The following is a 24,857-nucleotide window of genomic DNA, read 5'->3' as shown; positions in this document are numbered from 1 at the left end:
GATTTCAATTCAAATTTTATTTCAAATCCTAACAGCCACTGAACCTAATGCCAAATTTGCTCCTGAAATGCAACTGATTAACTGTTTTACATGTGCCATCCTACCACGCAAGCGCGTAGGACATCGTCAGTGCAGGTGACACAGTCACGTTTCTTCATACAAAAATATAATTCTGGAGAAGTGCTTCCATGTTCTTCAAAATTAAAAAATGAGATGACCAGAATCCACAAAGATAATGGGCCAAACAAAGAGAAGCTTATGCCACTGTCAGATAGGTTATTGTGCAATGGAATTGCAATTAGCCGAACCTATAAACCAGTCGACATCCGACGCCCGTTGACATTCTGCTCTTCATGGCAAAAAATTGGCAAACATGACTTTGCAATCTGGTGATCTGTAGCAAATGAGCCTAAAAGAAAACAGAAGTGAAATAAACTAGGTTTGACTAATGAAGGTTGAGATATAATTAAACCCCAATTTAGTACAAAACGAATATGCACATATTCTCTCACCCCTGATCCCTCTTCTCTGACGAGAATTCTTCAAGCTCCTCCATGCCTCACACTTCATGCCATCAAAAGGCAAAACAAGCAAGAAACATCTCCAGCTACTATATATCTCCTACACATCTACGACAAGAAAGTTTCACACATACCATCGATCGAATTCAAGCCTTGAATTCGAAAGTTCATGGAGAGCCATCTCAACGAGCAGCAGATCTCCGATTTCCGCGACGCCTTCTCGCTGTTCGACAAGAACAATGACGGTATGTTTTTCATGTTTCCTCTAATTTTGCATTGCAATGCGTTTTCATCCTAAAAATTCAGGTCTCTCCGTGACAACACTGAATTCCATGGACTCTGCAGCTGATTGCCTCTGAATGTAGCAGCACAACCAGTTTATGTTATGTCTGGGTTTGGAAATCATGAGTTGATTGCAAAGTTTTTCTTACTTCATATTGTGAATGCATGGGCTTGAATACTTGATCTGCAGTTAATTGTACATATATTTTTGGATATCATTTTGTTCTTTTTCCACTTAGTCTGACTCTGAAGAATGATGAAATGATCTGCACTGAAAAATCTGTAACCTGAAACGGTTGTATGTCTGATATTAGGTTGCATAAGTAGGGAGGAGCTGGCCACCGTGCTCACACGCCTGGGAATGGCGCCAAGCCAGGAGGATCTGCAAGACATGATCGTGGCCGTCGATGAGGATGGCAATGGCACGATCGAGTTTGACGAGTTCATCGCCATAATGAAGAAGAAACTATATGTAAAATGCAACTGAAATTAACATGAAGGATGACTTACAAGTATATTTTCATGATCTTGCATATAAATAGCTAAGTGAAAAAATGTTGTTCTTTTCATTGCAAATTTAGGAGAATGGCAAGGGTGATGAGGAGGAAGAACTGAGGAAGGCTTTCAGGATTTTCGACAAGGATGATAATGGATTCATATCACGCAATGAGGTATGGTTTTTGCGCAATTTTATCAGCTTGCGAATTGGAATTTGTAGCTAAGAAATTGGTCGATTCATGTCCATAGTTAAGCATGGTGATGGCTAGTCTTGGAGAGGAGATGACAGAAGATGAGATTGATGATATGATGAAGGCAGCTGATAGCAACAACGACGGGCAAGTTGACTACGAAGAGTTCAAGCGAGTCATGATGAGCACGTAAACGATTTTTGATTCTCTTCAGCCAGAAATTGTATCTGGAATCATTTTGGATGCCATTTGATTTCATGGGAGTGTGAGAGGCAAAGTTGTGGTATGCCTGATTTCTCATGTAGTGTGTACTATTTGTTTGTTGAATTGGGAAAATTGGTTACAATCATGCCATGTTTCTTCAGATTTGGTGCAGCTATTATGCTGTGACTGATGACACTTTCATCATATCATGAACAGATGGAATATCACAGAAATATTCAAACCTCATGTAACAATCTGGTGTTGCAAGCCATGATTGAACAAGGAAGAATTTTGTATTGCATAATTATATTAGAAAAAATTATGTATACGATCTTTGTTCTTTCAAAGAGACTAAGCACACAATTCAACACAGCTGAAAGTTGTAACATTCTTCTTCATTTCGGTTGAGCATATAATCTGTACATCTGATTCTGTTCCTTACATAGCCTGCATCTACCTATATTGCTGCGTACAACTATTTTTCATGTGGTATTTACAACAGCTGGTGAGACAATCGGGTTGGCATCTACAAATGATTCACAATTCCTTCGATCGAACTCACCAAGGAAATGTACACTCAGAAGTAAAATTTGGAGGACTTGTTAAAGGTCAAGAGTAAGTTAGATCTTTATCGTGTGTCGGTTATGGTGGCTCCTGAAAGTAAGGATGAGCTAATACTTCATCAACACTTAGGCGGTCCTCCTACAAAACAAGGGTAAGTATATGTTAAGAGATGGAACCACAACATCAATGAATAAGTGATGATAAAAATAGAAGTGCGGGGTATAGGCTGTCCAGATTGTGGCACTAACGTAATTATTTTCAAGTTTAGCAGGATGCAAATAACAGAACAGTAGCTTGTGTATAGTTCTCATCCGTGTATTCTGCGAAATGGTTGTCCCTTGTTCCATTTTCATCTTCATATTTCAAGGATAAGCCTAATAAATACAATGCATTATGTCCACAGTTTAGTATCTTTATGTACAATGTTTCAGGTCATAGTTTTATCTAGAGATGCATAGGAAGAGTTGAACTTTCCGGACAGAAATGTTTCAGAACCGTGGTGGTTTCCACAGTTGTATCTCCACTCTTGTGTGCTTGTATAATGTAAGATATTATTCTGCCACACTTGTTCTTATGAATTCTTTCAAAAATATACAGGGTGCAAGCATACCATTTTTCTTTACAGATTGGGGTTCAAGATACTTACAGGATGCCATATTAGTAACTGGCGTGCTAGTCGCAATGCCCATATATTAGGAAATCTGGAGTGCAACAGCAAAGCATAAAAATATTAGATACAAAGATGAAAATAATCTGGACTGTAGAAGATGTGGACAACAAACGACAATACCCACCCCATTTTAAGAGGATCTCTGATCTTCACTTGATGCGCAAATGATTCTTCAGAGCATTTCCAAGAAGCCGGCCGAAACTGACCCTAAAACAAAGAGAAAGAAATCATTGTTGGCAACAATCCCCTGGAAGCTTATTCTACATTAAAGAAATAACAACGGCATATCCAATGAGTTTCCTTTCAAGCCTCAAAGCAAGGATGTATAGTTATGTGCATTTCTTACATTTCATTTTTTTTAAATTTTAAGAAAATACAGATTTTTGGTCCATAATGAACAATGTGTAAATAAAGGAAATAGCCAGTTAAATCACATTTTGGAAGAATATGAACATATATATTGTAAAAAATCATTACAAGTGAACATAAAGTGGAGTTGAGATACTGACATGTTCGGAGTCACCACTGCCCTGATGTTGCGAGGAAATTCCTGGGACTAAAATGCACAATTCCATGTAGGACCTCAACCTAACATTACAACAGGAACAGAAGAAATAGTTAGTCAAATAAGTACTCTTCAGGACTATATCTTCCCATGTGAAAAATTAATTTGGAAAAACTTAAATTCGTAATTCCAATAAATAGAGCATCTTCAAAGGTTTGGCAGGGAAACAAACCACACAAATTAAATCATGCTACTACCTACTACATCATATCAATAGAAAGGTCATTTAGGTAAATTGCCTACAGATAGTTAGAAAACCAAAATTATGTAGCTTGCAGTAGGGTGGATCGAATTTCTAGCAATAATGGATTGTACTGTTAATCATGCACTTCAGAAAAGGTCATGAATTCTTGATTGGCTAAAAAGAAGGGTCTGGTAATTTTCTGAATATTTTGGGATATCCTGAGAACCATGTGGCTGACAATCTGACATGGAGCTTATACTCTTTCATTTACGTGAAACAACTTTGATGTTCTTAAGCCTGATGAAATAATCAAAATGCAGCCCCAACAGTTTTCACTGATCCAGAAATAGAAAACATCCTTCACAATTTTCACACAGAAATATCGAAACAATGTCTCACTTGTATGCAAGTTCCTTTGTTTGCTCACTCCACCCTTCAAGGCGATGATCCATTAGAGCACGTGTACGGTCACTTATCTGGAAAACATGTGGAGAACCTACTATCAACTCCAGCATGACAACACCAACACTCCACATATCGTACCTGTAAAATTGTAAATAACAAGATGAGAGATTCAATGCAGCTGGTTCTTAGTGAAAGTAAAGCAAGTAGGAACATGAACATACTTAAGTCTGGCACTTTTTGATCCCTGAAACCAACTTGAATTAAGAAGTGCCTCTGGAGGAGTGTACTCGAAAGTCTGCTCAGACCTGGAGTTGAGTTCTGATATAGTATTAAAATCGATTGGAGTTTCAATCAGAATAAATGAAACTAGAGTCATGCACCAAATATCTTGTTTCAGAACAGCATATTGAACAATGCAGAGTAGACTTTTACATGCAACCCATAGATTGTCACTTTGTCAGACAGTAAGTAAATTGAAAGCCCCACATTGCATCCATTACTTAAGCTGGGTTTAAATCCTTCATCAAGCAGGGGGTAGAACCCTCTTAAAACAATGTTTTCTTTCCACCATCAAACATGTCAATCAGAGAGGGAAACCATTGAAGTTGATTAAGAAAGATGTTTTCTCTCCACCATTAAACATGCCCACCAGGGAGGGAAACCGTTGAAGTTGGTTAAGAACCTAATTTTACAATGAAAGAAATGGCTTTGTGCAAAGTTTTTAAAATAGTGAACCAAAAATTGTATTTAAGTTTAAATATCTGGAATATTCTACAATTCACATGCTTCAGTTTTGAACTAACATTGCTGTGCAACAGTGCAAGTAGCTAAGAATCCAGCACAGAGTACTACTAAATCTTAAAAATGAATTTGGTACTAAAAGAACTTTTAGAGACACAGCAGTTCACCCTAATTAGTAATTGGTCCTCTAGGAGGAAAACTGAAGACTAAAGAGGCATCAAATTCAAAATGCAGGAAATAAGACAGATTCTATATTCAATAATTCGAGCACAAAATACCCGAAATGTATGCTCTAACCAAATGGTAAAAGGAAGAAAGGAAGGAATATGATCACACACCGAGTAGGCCCTGAATCATAAAGATGCTTCAATGTGAAATCATCAATGGCACTGCCAAAGTCAATAAGACGCCTGCATACACAACGAAACATTTTGAGACGTGCAATGCAACATCATTCTAACATTATTAGGTGGGTAAACACGACTACAGCATGCCAAACATGCTTCTGTAGGTCACAAATTCACTAACAAGAGCATGCCACTCAAGTGTAGCAAGTCATGTACTGATGTGTAATCCAATTTCCCTTTTATGTATCAGCTCTATCCATCATTTTGGTTAATAAATGATAATAAAGACAAAATAAAGAATTTCTAGGAAATGTTCTTTACTAAATGCATTGAATAATGGAGATCCTAAGGAAAAGAATTATGCTGAGACTGATAAAATTTTAGCCAGATGCATGTGTGAAATTTCTCTAAATAGTTGGTCAAAGAGCCATTCAGCCAACAGCAAACCTAGATAAAGTACATGTGAAGTCAATTTCCTAAAACTATTGTACTGCAGATAATACGTCAAACACCTAGGTTCATTTCGATATATTATAAGGCACCCTGCAAACAGTCTGTGGGATCAATCAATCCCACACCTGCATATGCGCCTCTGCCACTGAGGCCAACTATATAACCATAATAAAATTTTGCTAATCGAACCATTTAGAATCATGAAACCTCCAAGTAAAATAAACAACAAATAGATAAAGTTTTTGCAACATCTCAATAAAGGAAAAATATAATTCCTTACATGTTCAGTTTGTTGTGTTTTGCTTCCGACGGAATCTCTCTCAAACACTTTCCTGTCTCCAGATCCTCAAAGCAGATTATCATGTTCTCTTGCATGGCATACAATGAATTATGTCAGCATGCCTAGTTGACAAAAGTTATTTCTGGAACAAATGAAGACAAGAAATGATTTAACTAGTATGAATATAACTAGAGAATAGAAGTCTATAGCTTTTGTACCAGGTTTAATATCCCTGTGAGTGATATTACGATCATGACAAGCTTTCAGACCCATCAGCTAAAAGAAGAAAGATAAAAAAAACAGATGTTAGTATGTTTAACCATGTAATATAATTAACAGGTTAGCCATCTCACAGATTATTTGTTTCTTTTTTTTTAAAATTTGACAAGAGCCACACACAGAGAGGTGAGGGAGAAATTAGTATACACAGGCTAACAATAAAATAAAGCGACAACTTTGATGTACTTGAGAAGCATCTAGAATGGTCTATGGAGGCATGGTGTTTAATTTACAGGACTATAAAGAATGGTGTAAACATACCAGCTGCCATAAGAGATTTTGCATTTGCTTTTGCCCAGCTTTCGTCGTCCTTAACCAATACCACCAATTTGATGGTTGAAGAACTTGAATATGCCTGACCCTCTCATTATTGTTACCAGTAACTAACTTTGTTTCTTCAGCTGTATATATCAGCTTCGATAATGAGCGGCCTTCATTACGGTACACAAGCCATAGTTCCTTCAATTCTGATTCAAAAGATTCTATAAACCTAGCAATGTGCTTTAGTGGTTCTTCAGTAAATGACATGTTATTTTCTGCAAAGATATGAGGATTAAGTTGTCTGTCCACCGAAAAGGCTGTGGATGACTCTGCCCTTGACAAAGCTTCAAGAGTTCTTGAAGCATTTGAAAATAGTTCCCCAAAATATTTTTCCCGCAATCCACTCAAGTAAGCAGCACGTCCTCTCTCCACCTGCAGTTTCCAAGATTGAAATAATCAAGACAAAGATAGGGAAATAACACTTATGTGTTGCTTAGAAAACTCAAGTTACTTTTAGATGTTTAAAATAACATGCATTTAAAATTTTAAATTACATTAGAAGTTTAGAACCATCTAATCATTGTAGTAGACAAACTGGAGATTGTTGATACATGATGGAGAACTAACCATAGCAACTATGTCTGATGCAAGTTCAGGAGATTAGTGATAGCTACCATCTGCCACAATGTGAACCCACAGCCCATGGTAGTTTACTAGTTCATAGAATCATAAATTCATCTGGTAGAACAAACAGTTTTACCTCTAATACTAATTACTTGGTGCCAGGATAAAAATACAAAGTTTGCTACACGATGGCAGGCAATTCATCAGGAAAAGATATTTGACTTACCATTATGCGCTTTAATATGAATAAATCACCATCTATTGTGTCTGAAACATGGTTTTCATCAGGCAAAGTTGTGTTTGAGCTTGTGCAATTGTATGAATCTGGTTTAAGTATAGTGTTAAAGTGTGAATGATCTTTATGTACGTCTACATCCTCAGAGCAGTTCCAATGAAATGCCAACCAGACTTCACCATATGACCCACGGTCAAATCTTTTCTTCAGCTTGTACCTGAATATGGTCAACAATAGCAAAACAGTCAAATATGTGCATACATGTGCATACATAAGTATTCCTTTAGCGAATGCAATATATACTACTCGAGTTTTGACGTAGAGAATACTTACACACATTTTAAGAAAAATGATTTCAGAGGACCAAATGAATCAAATCATGGCTCACCTCAACTTTTCACGGTCTTTGTACCTAACCAGACTAATAAAAGTTTGCCATATGAAGTCATCTTCATAAATGGCCTTTTAATTTAGGTTGTGCTTATTCTTCATTTTACTCGAAAATAGATCTTTAATGAAAAGAAACCAAGGTAAAGTTTTGAGCTCTGCTCCTTTATCTGGATAAAGGGCTACAGTACCATTTTTTGTTCTGAGAAGGCATCATTAGGCTAGAATTGTTTTTAAGGGAAAATTGACACAAGAAAAAAATGAACAGATAACTTCGAGGGGTGAAAGTTTGATTGGCGTGTTACCAATAAGGTAGGTATTCAATCAGTGTGAAGTTTGGTTGGCATGTTATCAACTTAAGTTGGTGCGAGATCTGTTTTGAAATGAATTAAGCATAAAATCTACAGGCGGATCTACAGATGATCTGAAGGTACAAAGCTACTTGAGATATGAATGGTACCTAAAATCAGATATCTTGTAGCCAAATGAATGTGAACTATGCGGTTTGCTTCCATTATGTGAAACAGAGTCAAGCAATCCAAAGAAATTTGCAAAAGCTTCAGGACTATGACACCGTCCCATTTCACCATCTTGATGACCAAGGTACCAACAAAAATGTCTGTCCTTGTATTTATCAAGATTTCCTGTATCCATATGTAAAAAGAAGACAAAAATTGATGGCATGAGCATGATAGGGAACACTAACGACCACTAAGCATTAAATCAGAAATCCACAGCTCTCTCAAGTACTAATATGACAATGGAACTCAAAATCATGGGTAAACAACCTAATGTATAAGATTCATGCATAGAAATGTGAATGATCCTTTTCTCCCCCATTTCAATCAGAGGTTAATATATACTATCGAATTTTGAAAGAGTACAAAAAGTTTAAGACAGGATGGTAAGTCACTGAAACAGGATTACACCTACCAACAAGCTAACCCCTGAAGAAAAGAAACAATGACACATATTATTGAAAAGATCCTACCCATGAAGATGCTAACAGAAAATTTACCATCAGAAAATAAGACAGTTTCAACTGGCGAGTGATCGAAGTCATTGACTCCTTCACGCTGATAGGCTTCTGGTACTCTAAATATATAGTCCATATCTTCATCAAGACTCTCAGATAAGTAGAAACAGCCCAGTCTCTTCATTTTTGCTTCAACCTAATTTCAGATGAAGCAAAGAAACATTCGCAACATTGATTTATTGTTAACTCTAACAAGTAATGAACATGGTAACTTAATAGAGGAAAGTAAGAATTCTAAAAGGAATTTCTTCTCGATGACTTCTTCATACAGAACATGTTATATGCCAACTGAAACAAATTACCAGATGACACAATCCATCTGTTTCTGTTGGTATATTTTTCAGGACAGGCAGTGGCATAACAAGATTCTCACTTACCAAGAATCGATGGAACTTTGCTGATGAACGCTTGTAATAATCCATGCCAATAAGAGCTGAACTAACACCATCATCTGCTAGCCACATGAATATACATATCAACAAAACTAAGGACTAGCCAATTAAGGACTTTGCAGGAGAACTTGAAGTAAACGTTGAGTGTACTAAGTATAGCAAGAAAGTTGAATGGGTCAGCCAAGTGATAAGATATACTCCGTCCATCCCAAAATTATCATCATATATGTTTATGCACCAAGACCAAGGATAATTTAAATCGCATCAATCAATACATCATGCACACATTCTCCCACAATGCACGCATCGATTAAAACACCATGCCAATTGCATCCTAGCATGCACGCATTCTCCCATGCCGCATTAATTGTATTTCGATGAAATCCGTGTCCATGCTGTTATATGATGATCAATTTGAGAAATTTTGGATTTCATTATATGATGATCATTTGGGAAGGAGGGAGTATGAACTAAATAGCATTCAATTTAACAGGTCAAATTCGGTTCCCTAATATTTACATAACATAGAATCTCTCGAATGTAACAAAATTTGGCAGCAGGATGTTAAAATAAGAGGATAGCATCATCAAACAAAGTGTGTAGTTTGCTCTTCTGTGAAGATTTGGTATGTCTATAGGTGTCCAATATATTAACAGTAGGAAATGGACTACCATGTAAATTTCGATGAGCTTCAAATTTAAAGACATACTTGAAGCAAATAGATAATATAATACAATAGCAAATTATTGGAGTAATTTGCTATTGCTCAAAACTAATAAAAAGCTCAATCTTCTAAATAAAACAAAATGTACGAATTGCCCGAGTGGTCGTGATTACAAATTGCCAAGTGAATGTGATTAAAAAAAGTTATTGTACATTTAACCTACCAGACTTCTGTTGGTATGGAATGGTCTGTAATGGTGAAATAGATGTCTTGGAATTTTCTTCAAGCATATACCAATCTTCCAATGTAACTTTAGAGCTATAATGAGATCCCAATGGAACAATCACAGCTGCTACATTGTCTGTTGTCCCTTTCTCTAAAGCAAGATCAACTACATAATCTGCCAAATTCTGTTGCGTTACTGCAAAGGATCCTAATTCTTGGTTAACACCAAGTTTCACACGCAACATCAGATCACAAACATCCTGCATAGTCATTTTCTCAAATACACCATCAGAGGAGGCAATAAGAAAGGTATCATTTGCTGACAGAGATTGCCACTCTGTCAGTTCAGGTGTCGGTATTACACCATACCTACAAAAACAATAAGACTGGTCAATTCAACCTATCCAAGCAATTTTTATATCAATTGACAGAAGAATAATTCATATATTGCAATATCACAGGACAAAAGTTACAAGCATAAATATTGTTCGCATTGCTAATGAGTGTAATCTGTATGTATTGAGAATCTGGTGTGCTAGACAGTTCTTAATTAGAGAAAATCAATGATTAGTTATTGTTTACTTATTTGATTTCTGATTTCTGTACAATACTGTGAGGTATGGAATGGTTGGTCCTCATCTGGCTTTTTAACGATTCCTCACCATGGCTTACATATTCATCCAGTGAGGGCGATGCTAAGTGGATTTGCAAGGGCTAGGGATTCCTCATCATGGCTTCCATATTCATCCCAGTAGCATGCAATTCTACTGCCATGAAGTATCTATTCGGATTTCTTTGAACAGTCTAGGCCCAAAATTCACTTCTTAGGATATGCCTGAACACACGTAGCAATTTGCTTGGGCCTCCGTCCTCACCTCCCCAAAAGAACCAGAAATGCTACATTTGAACCCAGCAAGCACTATATTCCACCACGGCATACTCCAAATCTCCAATGTGAGACCACCACCAATTGGGCAGGTGGTGTAACAGTTTTGTTTTAGTTTCTTAAAATGACATTGTTAGACTTAAAGGTGGTTACTGAAGAACTAGATCCATAAGTCCTATTGCAAGGCATTGAATACTCCATTAGTGGTATCATAAATAATTTATAACTATTGGGCAGCAAGTCACAACATCCAGCCGATCTATGACCAATGTTTACTAAAAGGGAAATAGGTTTATCTGTCAAAATGTCACGATGCAAACCCTAATATTCAGTTCCTAAACTCATGTCATTCTAACGATCGGAATTTCTTCCAAACAATGCCATTATATGACTTCGAGATAACCTTTTACCCGTTTTTCCTACTATACTCTCTCCTCTTTTAATTATCCATTTCTATTTACAGGTCATTTATGCCATGTATAGAGTAACACACACCATCTCAAGCATAATAGAAACATAATGGAGGCTTTTTGAATGAGGTAAGCATGGTCATTTTTAGGTATAGCTTAGTTTATGTGAGCACAACAAACAAATTTCTGAAACCGGTAAATGAAAGACATAGGTAGAAATTACAGAATGTGCACTAACCGTTTGTAGGGCACATCACCAATAGCTCTTGATAGTGCTAGCTCACCATTAACACGATGCACACCAGCCCACTCAAGAACATAACCACCAGCAGCCTCCACACGGCTTCTCTCATCTTCTCTATCAGGATGATGATCCTTGGTCAACTCCTTTACATTATAGAACGGTCCATCATAATTTGCTAATGCAAAGTCATCATGATTGTTGGAGTTTCTCTTTCTTCTCCGTTTTCCTGATACAACAGAAGTTTTTCTTATCAATACTACTCCACAGTGCAAGAGACACAAGCATACAAGGGTGCAGAGATGAATATGCAAACAAACAAGAAAACAAGGCCACAAGGGCCAACAGTAGCAGCACAGGAAGCAACAGAGATGAATATATTTCCCCTCAAAAAAACAGAGATGAATATGCACAGAAACAATCGCAAGGACCCTGTTCATGTCCAAGTGGCTGCATTAACATGGACGGGCTAAGAGTTTGTCCAAGAAGAAGTTGGTATTTGAGACAGAGTACAGGAAGTCTTTGGTCTGTTAACTGGTGGTAATAGAGTTTTCAGTCCATAGAAGGAATCCCATATCGCTGTACTGTAATTCACTCTTTATCAAGCAAGAAAAATATGTCTATCTCCCTAATTTTCTATAATCAATCCCTCAATCTCTCTGACCACGACCCGTATATGTTCCCCTGGCTTCTGAAATCTAATCTCCTTCAAGTTATATTGCCAATCCTTCATCTGCCAAGGGTTTATCCCATTGCGAACAAGGTTTCACATAAAGAAATATGATTTGTGCACTCCCTGTTGAAATGATGAAATAATTTGAGCATAGATCTTTCCAGAACTTCAATTCATACATGCACCCATATTTATCTTGGTGATTGCAGCCTACCCAGATTGTTATTCAGTGACTTGGCAGAAATAATTCCACAAAGATGATATAAACACGAATAAAGTACTACTGAATGAACAGAGCAGCAAATCAAAGAATTAAGGCTGCTGTGCATCCAGGTAAGGTAATGACATGAAATGATGCCACCTTAGTGCATCATAGCACAGAAGGATGCGGTAAAGAAGCGAAACTTGAATAATCACAAGGTCGTGCTGATAGGAGCAAAGGAAACATATGTATTACAACTCAGAGCATAGGCAAAAACACCTGATTGTGCTAATTCATTTAAATAATGGAAGAAAGAAGACTGACTCTTTTGATGGTACGAGTCATGACTTTCTGAGCACAAAAAAGCCTTTGAGTCTCCCACATTTGCAGCTATGATTTGGCCATCGACTATCAAGATCACAGCCGCTGTTGAACCAGACTCAAAATTATTCCGTAAAGCTTCCTGAACAACAAAAGGTTCATTTTCAGTTATAAAGAAAACATGTGATGCAATTCAATTTGTAGGTCAAAATAACACCTTCCTTGGAGAATGTCAAATCAACATCATGAACTGCTCTCAATAATGATTCCTTCAGAACTTCCATGTGGAATGATCGATCTAGAATAGCAGGTAAAGCCCAACATGACCTGCATTTTTTCAGTACAGAACAACTTAAATTACCCTGAAAACAAGGTTTGCATCCTTCTAAATGCCATTCAAAAATTTAGTAGTTTAAGATCAAGAAAACAAAAAATCTCATTTTTTTGTTACTACAAAATTTGCTAGTTGATATATCATAATAATTTAAGCCTGCCTGCTCCAACATGTTAAATGATGTAAAACCTTGTCATACAAACGGCAGAATTAGACATGGAAAATACTATTGTAGCAAGTAAGCAACATGTTACTCTCTTTGTTCCATAAAGGAAAGAATCTAGGGAAACAAACAGGAATTCAGGACCAGGATATAAAATATTGGTCGCTTAACGCTAACTGAAATTCCCTTCTTAAACCCTGATTAGCTAGTAAGTGAACCAAGTGAAAAAGGTTCACAGGTGATAAATGAATTTTCCACCATCAAAATTGTACTACGGCAGATGTCATACTTAGAGCAGAGTATGTTATACAGACATCAAAATTGCATGTGTGGCAATACTAGGCATGTACTAGCATTACTGGAGGTATTACATAGGTTAAAGATCATGGGAAAGAAATAAAAATTTTAGATGTTATGTTAGAGTTCTAAACTTGTACAACTGTATCGGCAGTATTTGGCACTGGGGTTGGATGTGCTAATATTGTGGAAGTAAAGCGCATACTGTTTTACATCAAGGACTCAGAAACAAAAGAAATAATGTTGAAGTGCGTATTCACATCATCATGCTTGTTATCCAACATAAACAAAACATAGATAGAAGAACAACATACCCCTTGCTATGACTGGACTGGTCCTCCTTGTACAGATTAATGACATTATTAAGAATAGTAACTTCTTTATATGTCAGCTTTCCAGTAGATTTTCTGAACATGATGGAGTATATACCATCAAGAAGAAAATAAACATGGAGCAAGAAATACTCCAGCAAAAGCTTAGAAGCCATCTCACTAGCCTCAGCCCCATTATGACCATCAAATACTGCAACCACTCCGACGTCCACCTCTTTAATCCTCATATGCTCTGTGTTTTTTGGCAGGATAGATCAGATCAAATTACAAATGAAAAGAGTGCATCTTAAAGCATTAAACACAAAATTGGGAACAAACAAAACACCTCTAAAAAGAGGTCTATATGTAAGATATTTGATATTTCGATTGACCGAATAATAGTAGCCTGTGATCTCCTGATCTCTATACATGATACAACCATCTTCAGCATTGAGCAACCTTCAGCATGTAGCCTTTACGGCACGCAAAAGATATTTTCCATCGATACCTCGGTCGGACCAAGCAAATTGTATGAATATGGTACCTTTCTACAAAAACCTCCAACACATTAACAAATCATGATCCCTCTAGTGTAAGTAAAACCCAGCTTCCCACAGTCCCAGTTGGATTTTACGATTTGTTAAGAAACCACTCTCTCCAAAGAGGAGCCAATTAGCATTTCACAGGACAAAGCATATACCGTAGAAGACCTGATTTTGCACTAGGCTCCTTGCACAATCTCGAAGTTCTGATTCAATCTCATAGAATCTCTCAAAATCCTAAGCTGGTTTTCATACTCAGTTTGCCCATCTCATACTCTACTCTACCATGACACGGAAGGGAGAATTTGGATATCTAAGCTTGTAGTAGTACATACCTATGAAGGGGATGCGGATGCCGAGCGCGCAGACGGCGCGGTCCTCCTGGGACCGCCGCCTGCCTCTGTCAACCGCCACGTGGCACCCCCTCGGGTGCGGCGGCGGCGGCGGGGAGGAGGAGGACGACGACCTCCGGTCCCCATCCCCTTCTCCGCCGCTGCCGGCGGAGGGTGCGAGGAGCGTCCAGCGCGGGCAGTGCGCGGACTGGAACACCGCGGGCGCCCCGCCCTCGCGGTACACGGCGAGGCAGGTCGCCGACTCCCCCGCGCACCTCCGCGGCGGCGCGACGAGGACGAGGAGGAGGAGGAGGAGCGCGGCTCGGAGTAGGCGGCGGCGGCGGCCGGAGCAAGCCAGCCGCATCGGGGAGTCGCCGCCGCTCGCCGGAGTTGGGGGAAATGGTAGGCGAGGCTTTGCGTGTCCCGAGCTCGTGGTGGGCCCCACCCTCCAGCCTCTATGAGACGAAGCGTCGTTACATTTTTGGGCCTGAACGGGGCCGCGACCTCTCCATGCGGCCCACAAATGTTGGGCCGGAACGGGATTGCGGGGTACCTGCAGCCCATATACGTTGGGCTGGAACGGGATTCCAAGGTTCGTGCGGCCCATGTATAGGTTGGGCTGAAACGGGAACGTGCAGCCCATATTAATTAGTGAAAATCCAAGAAATGTTATTATTCACGAACGCCCAAGTCCAAAAAGTTCCATCGATGATTGCGAGTTTTTGTTTCATATCATACTAAGGACTATATCCGTAAGTATGATCGCCCTCATTAAGTGCTATAGAACGAACATCATATTTAATAGGGTGGGATGAGCGAAACCCTAGCAATTATAGTAATTCTAGGGCAAAGTCGTTTGTACAATGATATTTCATGAAATTCACACTCATCAAAAAGTATTTATATTGGAATTAGTGGCTTGTCAATGAAATATCTTGGATTTTCTCAATTGAAGTAAGCCCTGACGGGATTCGGGTGTACCTGCGGCCCATAATGTTGGGACATGAATGGGCTTAATGTGGCCGTACGTAATATGGATGGAAAAAGTACACCGAAGGTCCCTCAACTTGTCATCGAATTATAAAATCGTCCCCTAAACACAAAACCAGATATATAACATTCCTTAACTTACAAAACAGTTCGTTTTACATCCTTCGGTGGTTTTGCACCCGGTTTTGTCCTACGTAACGGGTAAGTCAACGTGGGCCTCACATGTTAGGACGCCATGTCATCAGCTCCGTCTTTCCCCTCCTCTCCCTTCCTCTTTCTCTCACTCATCTCCCTCTGGGCAGGGCGGCCGGCAGTGGGGAGGAGGTCACCGGGACGAGGAGGTCCGACGGCCGGTCGGCGATGCGGCGGCGGCGACACGGAGAGAATGGGAGGGAGGCGGCGACGAGGGCACGAGGGAGATCGAGCACTGCGGCAAGCGGAGTGGGGCGACGGCGAGGCGGAGCGGCACCACGCGAAGCTGGTGAGACGGCAGCGGGCAGAGAAGGCTGGCGAGAAGGTGGCACGCGAAGCCGGCTGCACGGAGCGGGGCAGGTTGGTGGCGCGCAAAGCCAGCGGGGCGAGGCGGTGGCGGACGACGACGACAACGATGGCGATAGGTTTGAGGAGGAGGAAGACACGCACAGCTCCTCCCTCGCCACGGCGACCTCCGACCGCCACCGACGCAGCTCATCGCGCCCGTGGTCAACGCGACGCCGGAGCTCAACGCGATGCCGGAGCTCCTCCACCGTCGCCCACTTCCCCCCCGCCTCCTCCTTCCTCGCGATGATGGCGCCGTTCGTCGACGCGATGGCAGACCTGAGCCGGCTTCACATAGTGCCACTCCGCCCGCTGTCGTGCTCGATCTCCCCCGTGCTTCCGCCGCCGCCTCCCTCCCTTCTCCCGCTTCTCCACCGCTCCTCTCTCCTCCCTCGCCGCGGTGACCTCCGACCGCCGCCGACGCATCTCGTCGTGCCCGCGGTCAACGCGATGCCAAAGCTCCTCCACCACCGCCCGCTTCCCCCCGCCTCCTCCTTCCTCGCGACGACGACGTTATTCGTCGACGTTTGATCTCTCCCGTGCTCCCGCCGCCGCCTCCCTCCCCTTCTCCCGTGTCGCTGCCGCCGCATCGCCGGCCGGCCGTCCGACCTCCTCCCCACCGCCGGCCGACCTGCCCAGAGGGAGAGGAGTGAGAGAGAGGAAGGGAGAGGAGGGGAAAAAGAGAGCTGAAGACGTGGCGTCCTGGCATGTAGGGCCCACGTGGGTCCCACTTTGACTCACCCGCTATGTAGGATAAAACCGGGGTCAAAACCACTGAAGGGTGTAAAACAAACGGTTTTGTAAGTTAAGGGATGTTATATATTTGGTTTTACGGTTGGGGGACGATTTTGTAATTCGATGACAAGTTGAGGGACCTTCGGTGTACTTTTTCCAATATGGATCAGGTTGGACTATCATGGGCCTGGGAAATTTAGGCCCATTACGCTATGAATGAAATTAGCAAGGCAGAGCGATAGATCGTTCATTGATACAACAAATTCAAACGTTTTTAGATCGAATTGAAGTTGGTTTACGTAAGTTTGTCCGTGCGTAAAATATAGTCTTTTTGTTCGTGTGCAAGATATAGTTAACGCACTTGTCAATAACTTCATAATTACAGCTCAATTTTGTTATTTAACCACAATACGCGTTAGTTGCTTTCAAGCCAATTTAAACCCAAGTATCCACATCGATACACCAGGAATTGGCCAATTTGGCACTTTTTTCTGGTAATTTGGTCAATATACAAAACAAGCAAAACTTTTGACATCAAGCACACAAATTAAAACCCTAATAATGATCATGTAAACAAGGCTCTCCCAGTAGTGGATAACTTTCAATAAATCAGTAGTGTTTGAGACGCGTAGGAGAGCTTATCATCACAATCTCTTATCCTCTCTATCCAGCCTCATCATGTGTTCTATGAGCTCATCTGATAGCCACCACAAGCCCATTAATAAACGATTCAATTCAACGAGTTCAGATTCATTTTCTCTTAGCATGTGGCTCTGAGTCTGACACAGAAGCTTGCAGCTGAAATTCCATCAGAAAAAAGTTTGAGGCAGACAGCCACTACCCATGAGGTGAGCATCCTTTGACGTTTTCTTGACATTTTCAGATGGATATGCCAAGCTAGAAATGAAATTTAATGGAAAAAGGCCTAACTTTGTCATGTCTGCCTGGATGGTTACACCTATCATTTACCTAAACACAACTTTAGATGTGATATCATGGAGATCTTGTGTTGTAAGTTGTAACATGTTGTTTTTATAGGTGATGAAATCCAGCTTTGTTGTTGAAATTGTTAGGCAGACCAAGAAAAAGATTTGCATGAAGCCAAATACAAGTGTCTGATATGAAATCTTGCATCACACCATCCTTTCATTTCATTTTATCTTTTTGACCTTGTATCGTACTAGTACTATATAAAAAGCATTACCTCGTCTAACTTCACATCAATATAATTAGTAGAAATCGTAGTGATTCATAGAAGCTCCATCGTTTGCTCTTTGGCTTCTCAGCCACATCCAAAATTTGAATTTTTAAACCATAATTTTAGAGTTGATTTTGATTTTTTTTTCATCATTGGCTTTTAAATTGCTAAAACACAAATATAAAAATTTTACCCACATTTTCCTCTCTAATAAGTGTTACGGCTTATAATCAATTATAGGCGAAAAAATGTGGCTTTTTAAATCCTTTTTTTAACATTGCCCTTTTGATTACTAAAAAACTATATATATATATATATATATATATATATATATATATATATATATATATATATATATATATATTCTGAAGTGTTAAAAATTCAAAAGACAAAAAAAAAAAAACTCTGTGCCTTCATAAATCCAAGCCATGGACCATGTCAGAGATTTTTGGCACTCATCAGTTCGTCCACAGATATCCATCCGGACCGTCCATTTTTGTCTATAGCCTGCATGTACCTTCACTCCAGTGCAGCAGCAGATTGAAGGAATCCTAGGTACGCGTGATTCTGAATCTCTCACACTCTGTCTCACAGCCATCTGATCTCATTCTGACGGCCATGGACCATCATGCGTACGCCATTGATCACCCATGACGCATCACCAGAAGATGATAATCATCCGGTCAATTCAACTGATACTGCTGATGATGACTTGTAAGGAGAAAAAAAGATTGGAATCCCATGAATTCTTCTCTCCCAGTTTCACCATTCATGGACCATCCATCCACTGTCAAGCAAAGTGCTCCAATCATGGCAGCACTGACTTGACTGATCAATGGATGCCACAAATTCTTCAGACTGATGATGACTGCTGTTAATAAACAAATTAAGCAAAGAAACAATTCCAAGTTCTTCTAATCCACATGGCATTGTTTCTGATAGTTTCATCAGTTCATTTTGTTTATAATCAGAAGAGAAACAAAGCACATGTGCAATCAGTGATTAGCATCAACTTTGACAGTTTTGCGCAGACGCCGACACAAACCTTCTCCATTCTTTTTCTTCCATTTTTCATTTACACATGAGATAGTCAAAACTTGTTGGGAACATGGGGTTGGGGGAGGGCACATGGAGGGTACAATTAGGAGGGGGCTTAATCACAAAAATATAATAATTTACTAAAAAAAGGACACTATGATGAGCAACATATTCTAATTAAGGACACAAGGAATTGGGTTGGTTTTGGGGGTGGAAGGCCTAAATTGGCTACTATCCTTACATTGATCTGCTGTGTATGGTACAAAACATACACTTGGGGTATGGTTGGCTATGTAGAGCTCCTGTATGTACAACAATGGGGGGCTCAGGGTTCTTGGCTGTTCACCCGGTGATGAAGCTCGAGCATCTCCTGGTGGTTAGGATCCACGGAGAGCGCTGCACGGCAGTCCCGGAGTGCACTCGAGATGTCGCCGACGTGCTCATGGAAGGCGGCTCGCAGGTGGAGCAGGTTCAGGTCCGCCTTGAAGGCGATTGCCTTTGTCAGCTCCGCGATGGCCTCCTTCTCTTTGTGGTTGTCCATCAGCACTGAGGATTCCAGATCAGCGAAAAAAGATGCATGAGAATATCAAACAGATGAGCTAATTTTTGAACTGAGTGAAATATGTGGTTGTTACACCAACTGATCAAGTTGAGCATAGAATATTGCCAAACAACATTGACTTCTTACCAGCTTATGATAGGAAAAGGAGTAGTTGGTTAGTTATAATAGCACAAACCTCTGGGAGTTGGACACCGATGAGCTACATCTACTAACAAATTAAACTACTGTGACCACGATTTTATATCCAAGTTTCAACCTGCTTTGAAACTGGTGGTTTGCTATCATGACAAATCTTGTCTCAGTCATACCTATATAAACAAACAAGATTTGCTAGGCAGGAAGTGGTGCTTACCAGCAGCACGGTATCTGTAGGGGTATACACGCAGAGGGTCTAGTTTGGTCACCATCTGCAGGTCTGATTTTGTTAGCTCACGATCACAGTACTCCGACCTCTTCTCATAAGCTGATGCGTTGCTCCTGGCCTTCTCTATTAGCTTGGTCATTTCCTCATATGCACCAGTTCTGCTGTTTCTGAGGAAATGGACCCTGGCAAGGCCTTGATGAGCTCTGGTATGACCAATCTTTAGGGCATTGATGTAGCATTCAGCTGCCAGGTCAAGCTTCCCGCAATCCACATAAACACTCCCAAGGTTGTTCAGAGCCTACAAGATGTCACACATTACGATGAATAAGATGTACCATTCGCGAACATCTCAAATCAAATACAATGCTGCAGATTGGGTCAACCAATGTTACAGAAATAAAATGTACACTGTCAGCTTAAGCTGATAGAAAAAAGTACTGATTGTGGCTGGTCGGTCCATTTAGCTAAACTGATGAAAAAAAAGAGAGCAAAGTTTCATTTAAGTCAGTCCACTCATCCATATGGTTGGCAATTATCAGTAGCATCAATGGTATCAGATGTCATAACTCATAACTTAGAAACATGTTAGATACTTGATAGGAAATCAAATCACGCTTGCAGTGCACCTATGAGAAGAATTGATGGTTGGCATGTTATGAGCACCAGGACAGCCAATTTTAATAGTGAGAGCGCCATTTGCATTAATAATTCAATAATGAATAGGACATCTTAACTTCCTAACATAGGTGGAGCAACAACACCTGATCTAAATAACAACCAACGAATTTGGAAAATGAACAAATGCATATTATGCCATTATGCCTCAAGTACGAAGGTATTAAAAGATAACTCAACAAGGTAAAATTACACTTCATGTACCAAGAACCCAAGTTGAAACCTTTGTTTGACTACTTCAGAATGTGCTACAAGGGTATAAAGTATTCCTATTTTTGTTATGAGAAATATGATCTCAGAATTTGCATTATGTCACAGCAGAAACAGGACAGCAACTTGTTATCATGCATGGTCTGTTTAGCTAAGTAGAATTGATGAAAGGATGTGGAAGAAAATGAAGTCATAAAGCCATACCTGACCCTTCCGTAGTCTATCAGAGGGGCAGCGTAATGCATCTTCAAGAAGTGATACAACTGTTGCTGAAGTTGAAGGGTCAAGACTCGAATCAGCCAAAGCATAAGCTTTCAGAAAGAATGCTTCAAATGATCTTTGTATTGCGATGGATGCTTCTGCTTTCTGTAGTCCCTCCTCACAGTGGCCGGTATCATACAATATCCATCCCTCATAAACAAGCTGTTCATGTTGGCTTGCAGCATGTTCACGAGCTAGCTGCAAACTGCGCATTGCAGCCTCAGGACAATTTAATCTGAAAAAAAAAAGGTTAAAATAGTATTAATCACAACATCCCTGAGATTCTAGCACAAGAATTAGACCATGATGTAAGTTGGTCAGGAGGCATGTGCAACTATGCTGATCAACCATCTGGTAGTTTGGCATTCCAAATGAATCCACACACTAGAAGGTGTAAGACATGCCAGGCAATGCAAACCATGTGCTATACATCTACAATGCTAATCATTGATGTGCTGTATCATTTTTTAATCATGCTAACTCTTATTCTGTGCAATAAAATAAGTTAATTAAGTTACCTGAGAAGAAGCAAAGATTGCCTAAAGTAGAGAACTCCTTTAGCAGCATCTGACTCCAGCATTTGATATATGACCGAGAGGGATCCTATATCATCCACAGATGACCAACGATCATAAAGCTGCATCCAACAGTCAGCAGTTGTCCACTGCTCAACATTCTCCATCACAAGCATACGCAGCTGCTTTGCAGACACCCGACCACCAATCATACGATAATCTGGAGCAAGAGTGAGGATTGCCTGGACATCACATAAAGCAGCTCTATGGTCCTCAAGTGCAAGATAGCAACAGAACCTTAGCTCTAAGCATTCCAGAACAAGCTTAAATCCCAGGATCCGGTTAATCTCCATAAGGGCAGCTTCAACGCTTTGTCTTTTCATCAAAGATGCAGCTCGAAACATGTAGGGGTATGTAAGGGTAGGATCCAACTCAGTGGCCTTGTTAAGATTTTCCAACTTGTTATCACCCTCCAAATATAGTGCTCTCTCTTGGTACATCCATCCAAGTGGCCAGCGAGATGACATGACAGAATCAAGCAACTTGAGAGAAAAATGCTTATTACCCCTCATAGAGGCCAGTCTAGCCAAACCCACTACTGAATAGAGATGTCCAGCGGTAAAGGCAGCATTGAACAGGCGCTCGGCTTCAGCATAATCTTTCCTTAGAAGTCTTGTGCACGCCAGCTGATGCAAGGCCAACTGCTTCTGTCTAGAATCTGATGCTGAATCCACCAATTTTTCCAAGAAGGTCACTGTGACATCCGATGTCGCGTTGATGCTCATGGAGACTTCACTAAGAAGGCAATATAGGGAGAAAGAAGCATTTCCAGCCATTGTGGATCGCTGCTGCTTACTTGCACAGGAGAATATCCTAACCACTTGTTCATCATTCAAGCACTCTGGAAGCTCATTCAGGAGCACCTGCAAGCATGCAGCAGCAAGGATGGAACAACCCAGCTCAAGAGCACACTCCATGAAGTCTATAGCATCCTGCCTCGAGCAAATGAAAGAAGCAAGCTTTCGCTCACAAGCATCCTTGAGGCCATTGCAGCAAAACTTATTAGCAAAATCAAGCATTTCCAAAATAGCATCTGCTGATAAATACGGTAACCTTCCTGTCAAGCTGAATTTACTGATTGCTCGCATACCAATCGAGGAGATGCCATTCCGAGACATATCAATAACCTCAAGATGTGATTCCCGAAAGCCACCGTTAAGCATTGCATACAGCGGAGTCGACAAAGCAGCAAGCTTTCGCCGATCGCATGCAATCATATCATCTCTTATCCGGAAATGTACCACCGGAGAGCCCCAAAACACATCCGACTCATCATCATAGCTTATCTCATGCGACCCGGTGGAGATCTGCGACACGAAATCCAGCAGCTTGAACTCCTGAGAGCACTTGCCGCACGAGCTGAGGAGGTCGGATATCGGCTCCTCCCCTTTCTTCTCATACTTGAGCCATGCCCCGAATATCAGCTTCTCGTGTATCGTGCTCGCCTTCTCCCACGCGGACTGGAGGCTCCTCCGCGACAGCTTCGCCTCGCCGAGGCCGCGGAAAACCTGGAACTGGAGCAGGTACAGGCACGACTTCTCATCAGGAGGGCAAGACTCCAGCTCCTCATGAATCTGGGCCAATATGTCCACATAATCCGCAGGCTTGAAGTGGGGAAGAACTGCCGGCTCCGGCATTTTCATCAGCGATTCTCTGCACCACAACCACAACCCACCAAGAATCAAATTGATGAACATCACAACCAACCAACCAACCAGCCAGCAAAGCTCTTCAGAACTATACCAGTAAAATCTGAATTTTGTGAATCTCTCTCTACACAAAGTACTACTAACAAAGACCAGGTAACTAACTAAAGTAGCAGGATTCAGAACAAGCCAAACGCATCATGTAACAGCAAGAGAGAGAGAGAACTTACATGGAGGAGGTGGAGTGGCCGGCGAACTTGGAGAGCTTCCCTTTCTCGAGGGGAAGCCATGAGTGGGGCGCGGAGTGGAGCTTGGTCTCCTTGCAGGAGGTCAACTCGGAGAAGAAGAGCTTCCTCATGCTGCCCACATACCAAATCACTCAGGACAAATCCCCCCTCCAAGAATCGCAAGAATTCAACCCCCTCCGCAGAGAAAGCAGCCGCCTTCGAAGCCCTAATCCAAAGAAGAAGAGGAGGAGGTGGGCTGGTAGAAAGAGGGGGGAGACGCAAAGGCGAGGACTTTAATGGCGCACGAGCACGAGCTGTAGCTGTAGTAGCTCTCGCTGAAGAAGAAGAAGAAGCCAAGAACTAACCACTCCCCCCACAAACTCCCCTTTCCTCTACCCCCAACCGCCGCACAAAACACCACCACCAAATCCAATCTCCTCCACTCCAACCCCTCCTACTCTCCTACTCCTACAAGAGAAGAGCGGAAAAAAAAAAGAAAAGCTCCAAGATTTGCAAGGCAGGAGGAGGAAGGAAGAAGCAGGGAGGCGTGCACTGAATCCCAAGATTCAAGGAGGAGGAGCAGCTGCTGCTTTGGAATGGAATTCTTGGGAATCCTAAGCAGCTGAAACAAGCAGCCACAGAATTGGTGATCTCTTCTTTTTGGGGAGGAGAAGATGAGAGAGAGAGAGAGAGAGAGATTGGCACAAAGCGGCTGCTCTTTGTGCGCTTTATCCCCTCTCCTCCTTTCTTTCTCGAGGAAGAGAGAGAGACAGGACGATGGCACGATGCAAAATTGCAAAGCGTGTAGAGACAGAGAGAGAGAGAGAGAGAGAGAGAGAGGGGGGGTGGGTAGTGAAACAGAGAGGAAGTTGTTGTGGTCGCGGCGAGATTAATCCGCGTTAATTGCGGGGGTTAAGTCGGCCATCCATCGAGGACAAGCCTAACCCCATCGTGTCCACCTGGCCACTGTGCTGCGCGTCAGCGCTGTGGCTCCCATGGTTTTTTGGCTACCACTGATTTTCTCTTTAAAAATCTTTAAATACTCCATCCATCCCATTTTAAATACAACCATAATTTTTCGTGCTCAACTTTGATCGTCCGTCTTATTTAATTTTTTTT

General features: G+C 41.1%; 3 protein-coding genes across 3 annotated transcripts; 1 reads left to right on the top strand and 2 right to left on the bottom strand.

The window, feature by feature from the left end:
• The first annotated feature begins 542 nt into the window (after positions 1-542).
• LOC127755616 (putative calmodulin-like protein 6) lies at positions 543-1,951 on the top strand. Its single transcript, XM_052281307.1, has 4 exons — positions 543-766; positions 1,118-1,275; positions 1,385-1,474; positions 1,551-1,951. Exons 1-4 carry the CDS (start codon positions 691-693, stop codon positions 1,683-1,685), a joined length of 459 nt encoding a protein of 152 aa, XP_052137267.1. The 5' UTR covers positions 543-690; the 3' UTR covers positions 1,686-1,951.
• A 125-nt stretch (positions 1,952-2,076) lies between these two features.
• On the bottom strand, positions 2,077-15,133 carry LOC127755608 (uncharacterized). The gene is made up of 20 exons (XM_052281293.1): positions 14,724-15,133; positions 13,850-14,099; positions 12,959-13,068; positions 12,745-12,879; positions 11,543-11,774; positions 10,007-10,377; positions 9,105-9,178; positions 8,710-8,863; positions 8,152-8,335; positions 7,296-7,521; positions 6,446-6,877; positions 6,124-6,181; positions 5,906-5,993; positions 5,164-5,235; positions 4,306-4,389; positions 4,079-4,222; positions 3,440-3,518; positions 3,055-3,137; positions 2,907-2,961; positions 2,077-2,398 (listed from the first exon to the last, which is right to left on the bottom strand). Exons 1-20 carry the CDS (start codon positions 15,082-15,084, stop codon positions 2,339-2,341), a joined length of 3,252 nt encoding a protein of 1,083 aa, XP_052137253.1. The 5' UTR covers positions 15,085-15,133; the 3' UTR covers positions 2,077-2,338.
• Positions 15,134-19,201: 4,068 nt separating this feature from the next.
• On the bottom strand, positions 19,202-24,561 carry LOC127754492 (ETO1-like protein 1). Its single transcript, XM_052280045.1, has 5 exons — positions 23,742-24,561; positions 21,809-23,518; positions 21,234-21,525; positions 20,133-20,442; positions 19,202-19,764 (listed from the first exon to the last, which is right to left on the bottom strand). Exons 1-5 carry the CDS (start codon positions 23,867-23,869, stop codon positions 19,544-19,546), a joined length of 2,661 nt encoding a protein of 886 aa, XP_052136005.1. The 5' UTR covers positions 23,870-24,561; the 3' UTR covers positions 19,202-19,543.
• Between the last annotated feature and the right edge of the window lie 296 nt (positions 24,562-24,857).

The sequence above is a fragment of the Oryza glaberrima genome, chromosome 11 (assembly GCF_000147395.1).
Source record: "Oryza glaberrima chromosome 11, OglaRS2, whole genome shotgun sequence".
Lineage (NCBI taxonomy): Eukaryota > Viridiplantae > Streptophyta > Magnoliopsida > Poales > Poaceae > Oryza > Oryza glaberrima.
Note: the sequence above shows the minus strand (reverse complement) of the source record. Positions and strands in the feature narration are given on the sequence as shown.

Excerpts from the sequence above, each read along its gene's own strand:
- LOC127754492 (XM_052280045.1), bottom strand. The coding sequence starts at position 23,869 with ATGAGGAAGCTCTTCTTCTCCGAGTTGACCTCCTGCAAGGAGACCAAG. Across the intron at positions 21,526-21,808 it reads CAATCTTTGCTTCTTCTCAG|ATTAAATTGTCCTGAGGCTG; the intron begins GTAACTTAATTA and ends TTTTTTTTTCAG. Across the intron at positions 20,443-21,233 it reads ATAGACTACGGAAGGGTCAG|GCTCTGAACAACCTTGGGAG; the intron begins GTATGGCTTTAT and ends GACATCTTGTAG.
- LOC127755608 (XM_052281293.1), bottom strand. The coding sequence starts at position 15,084 with ATGCGGCTGGCTTGCTCCGGCCGCCGCCGCCGCCTACTCCGAGCCGCG. Across the intron at positions 6,878-7,295 it reads TCATATTAAAGCGCATAATG|GTGGAGAGAGGACGTGCTGC; the intron begins GTAAGTCAAATA and ends TGGAAACTGCAG. Across the intron at positions 4,390-5,163 it reads TATGATTCAGGGCCTACTCG|GTCTGAGCAGACTTTCGAGT; the intron begins GTGTGTGATCAT and ends ACTCAACTCCAG.
- LOC127755616 (XM_052281307.1), top strand. The coding sequence starts at position 691 with ATGGAGAGCCATCTCAACGAGCAGCAGATCTCCGATTTCCGCGACGCC. Across the intron at positions 1,276-1,384 it reads TAATGAAGAAGAAACTATAT|GAGAATGGCAAGGGTGATGA; the intron begins GTAAAATGCAAC and ends TTGCAAATTTAG. Across the intron at positions 1,475-1,550 it reads GATTCATATCACGCAATGAG|TTAAGCATGGTGATGGCTAG; the intron begins GTATGGTTTTTG and ends TCATGTCCATAG.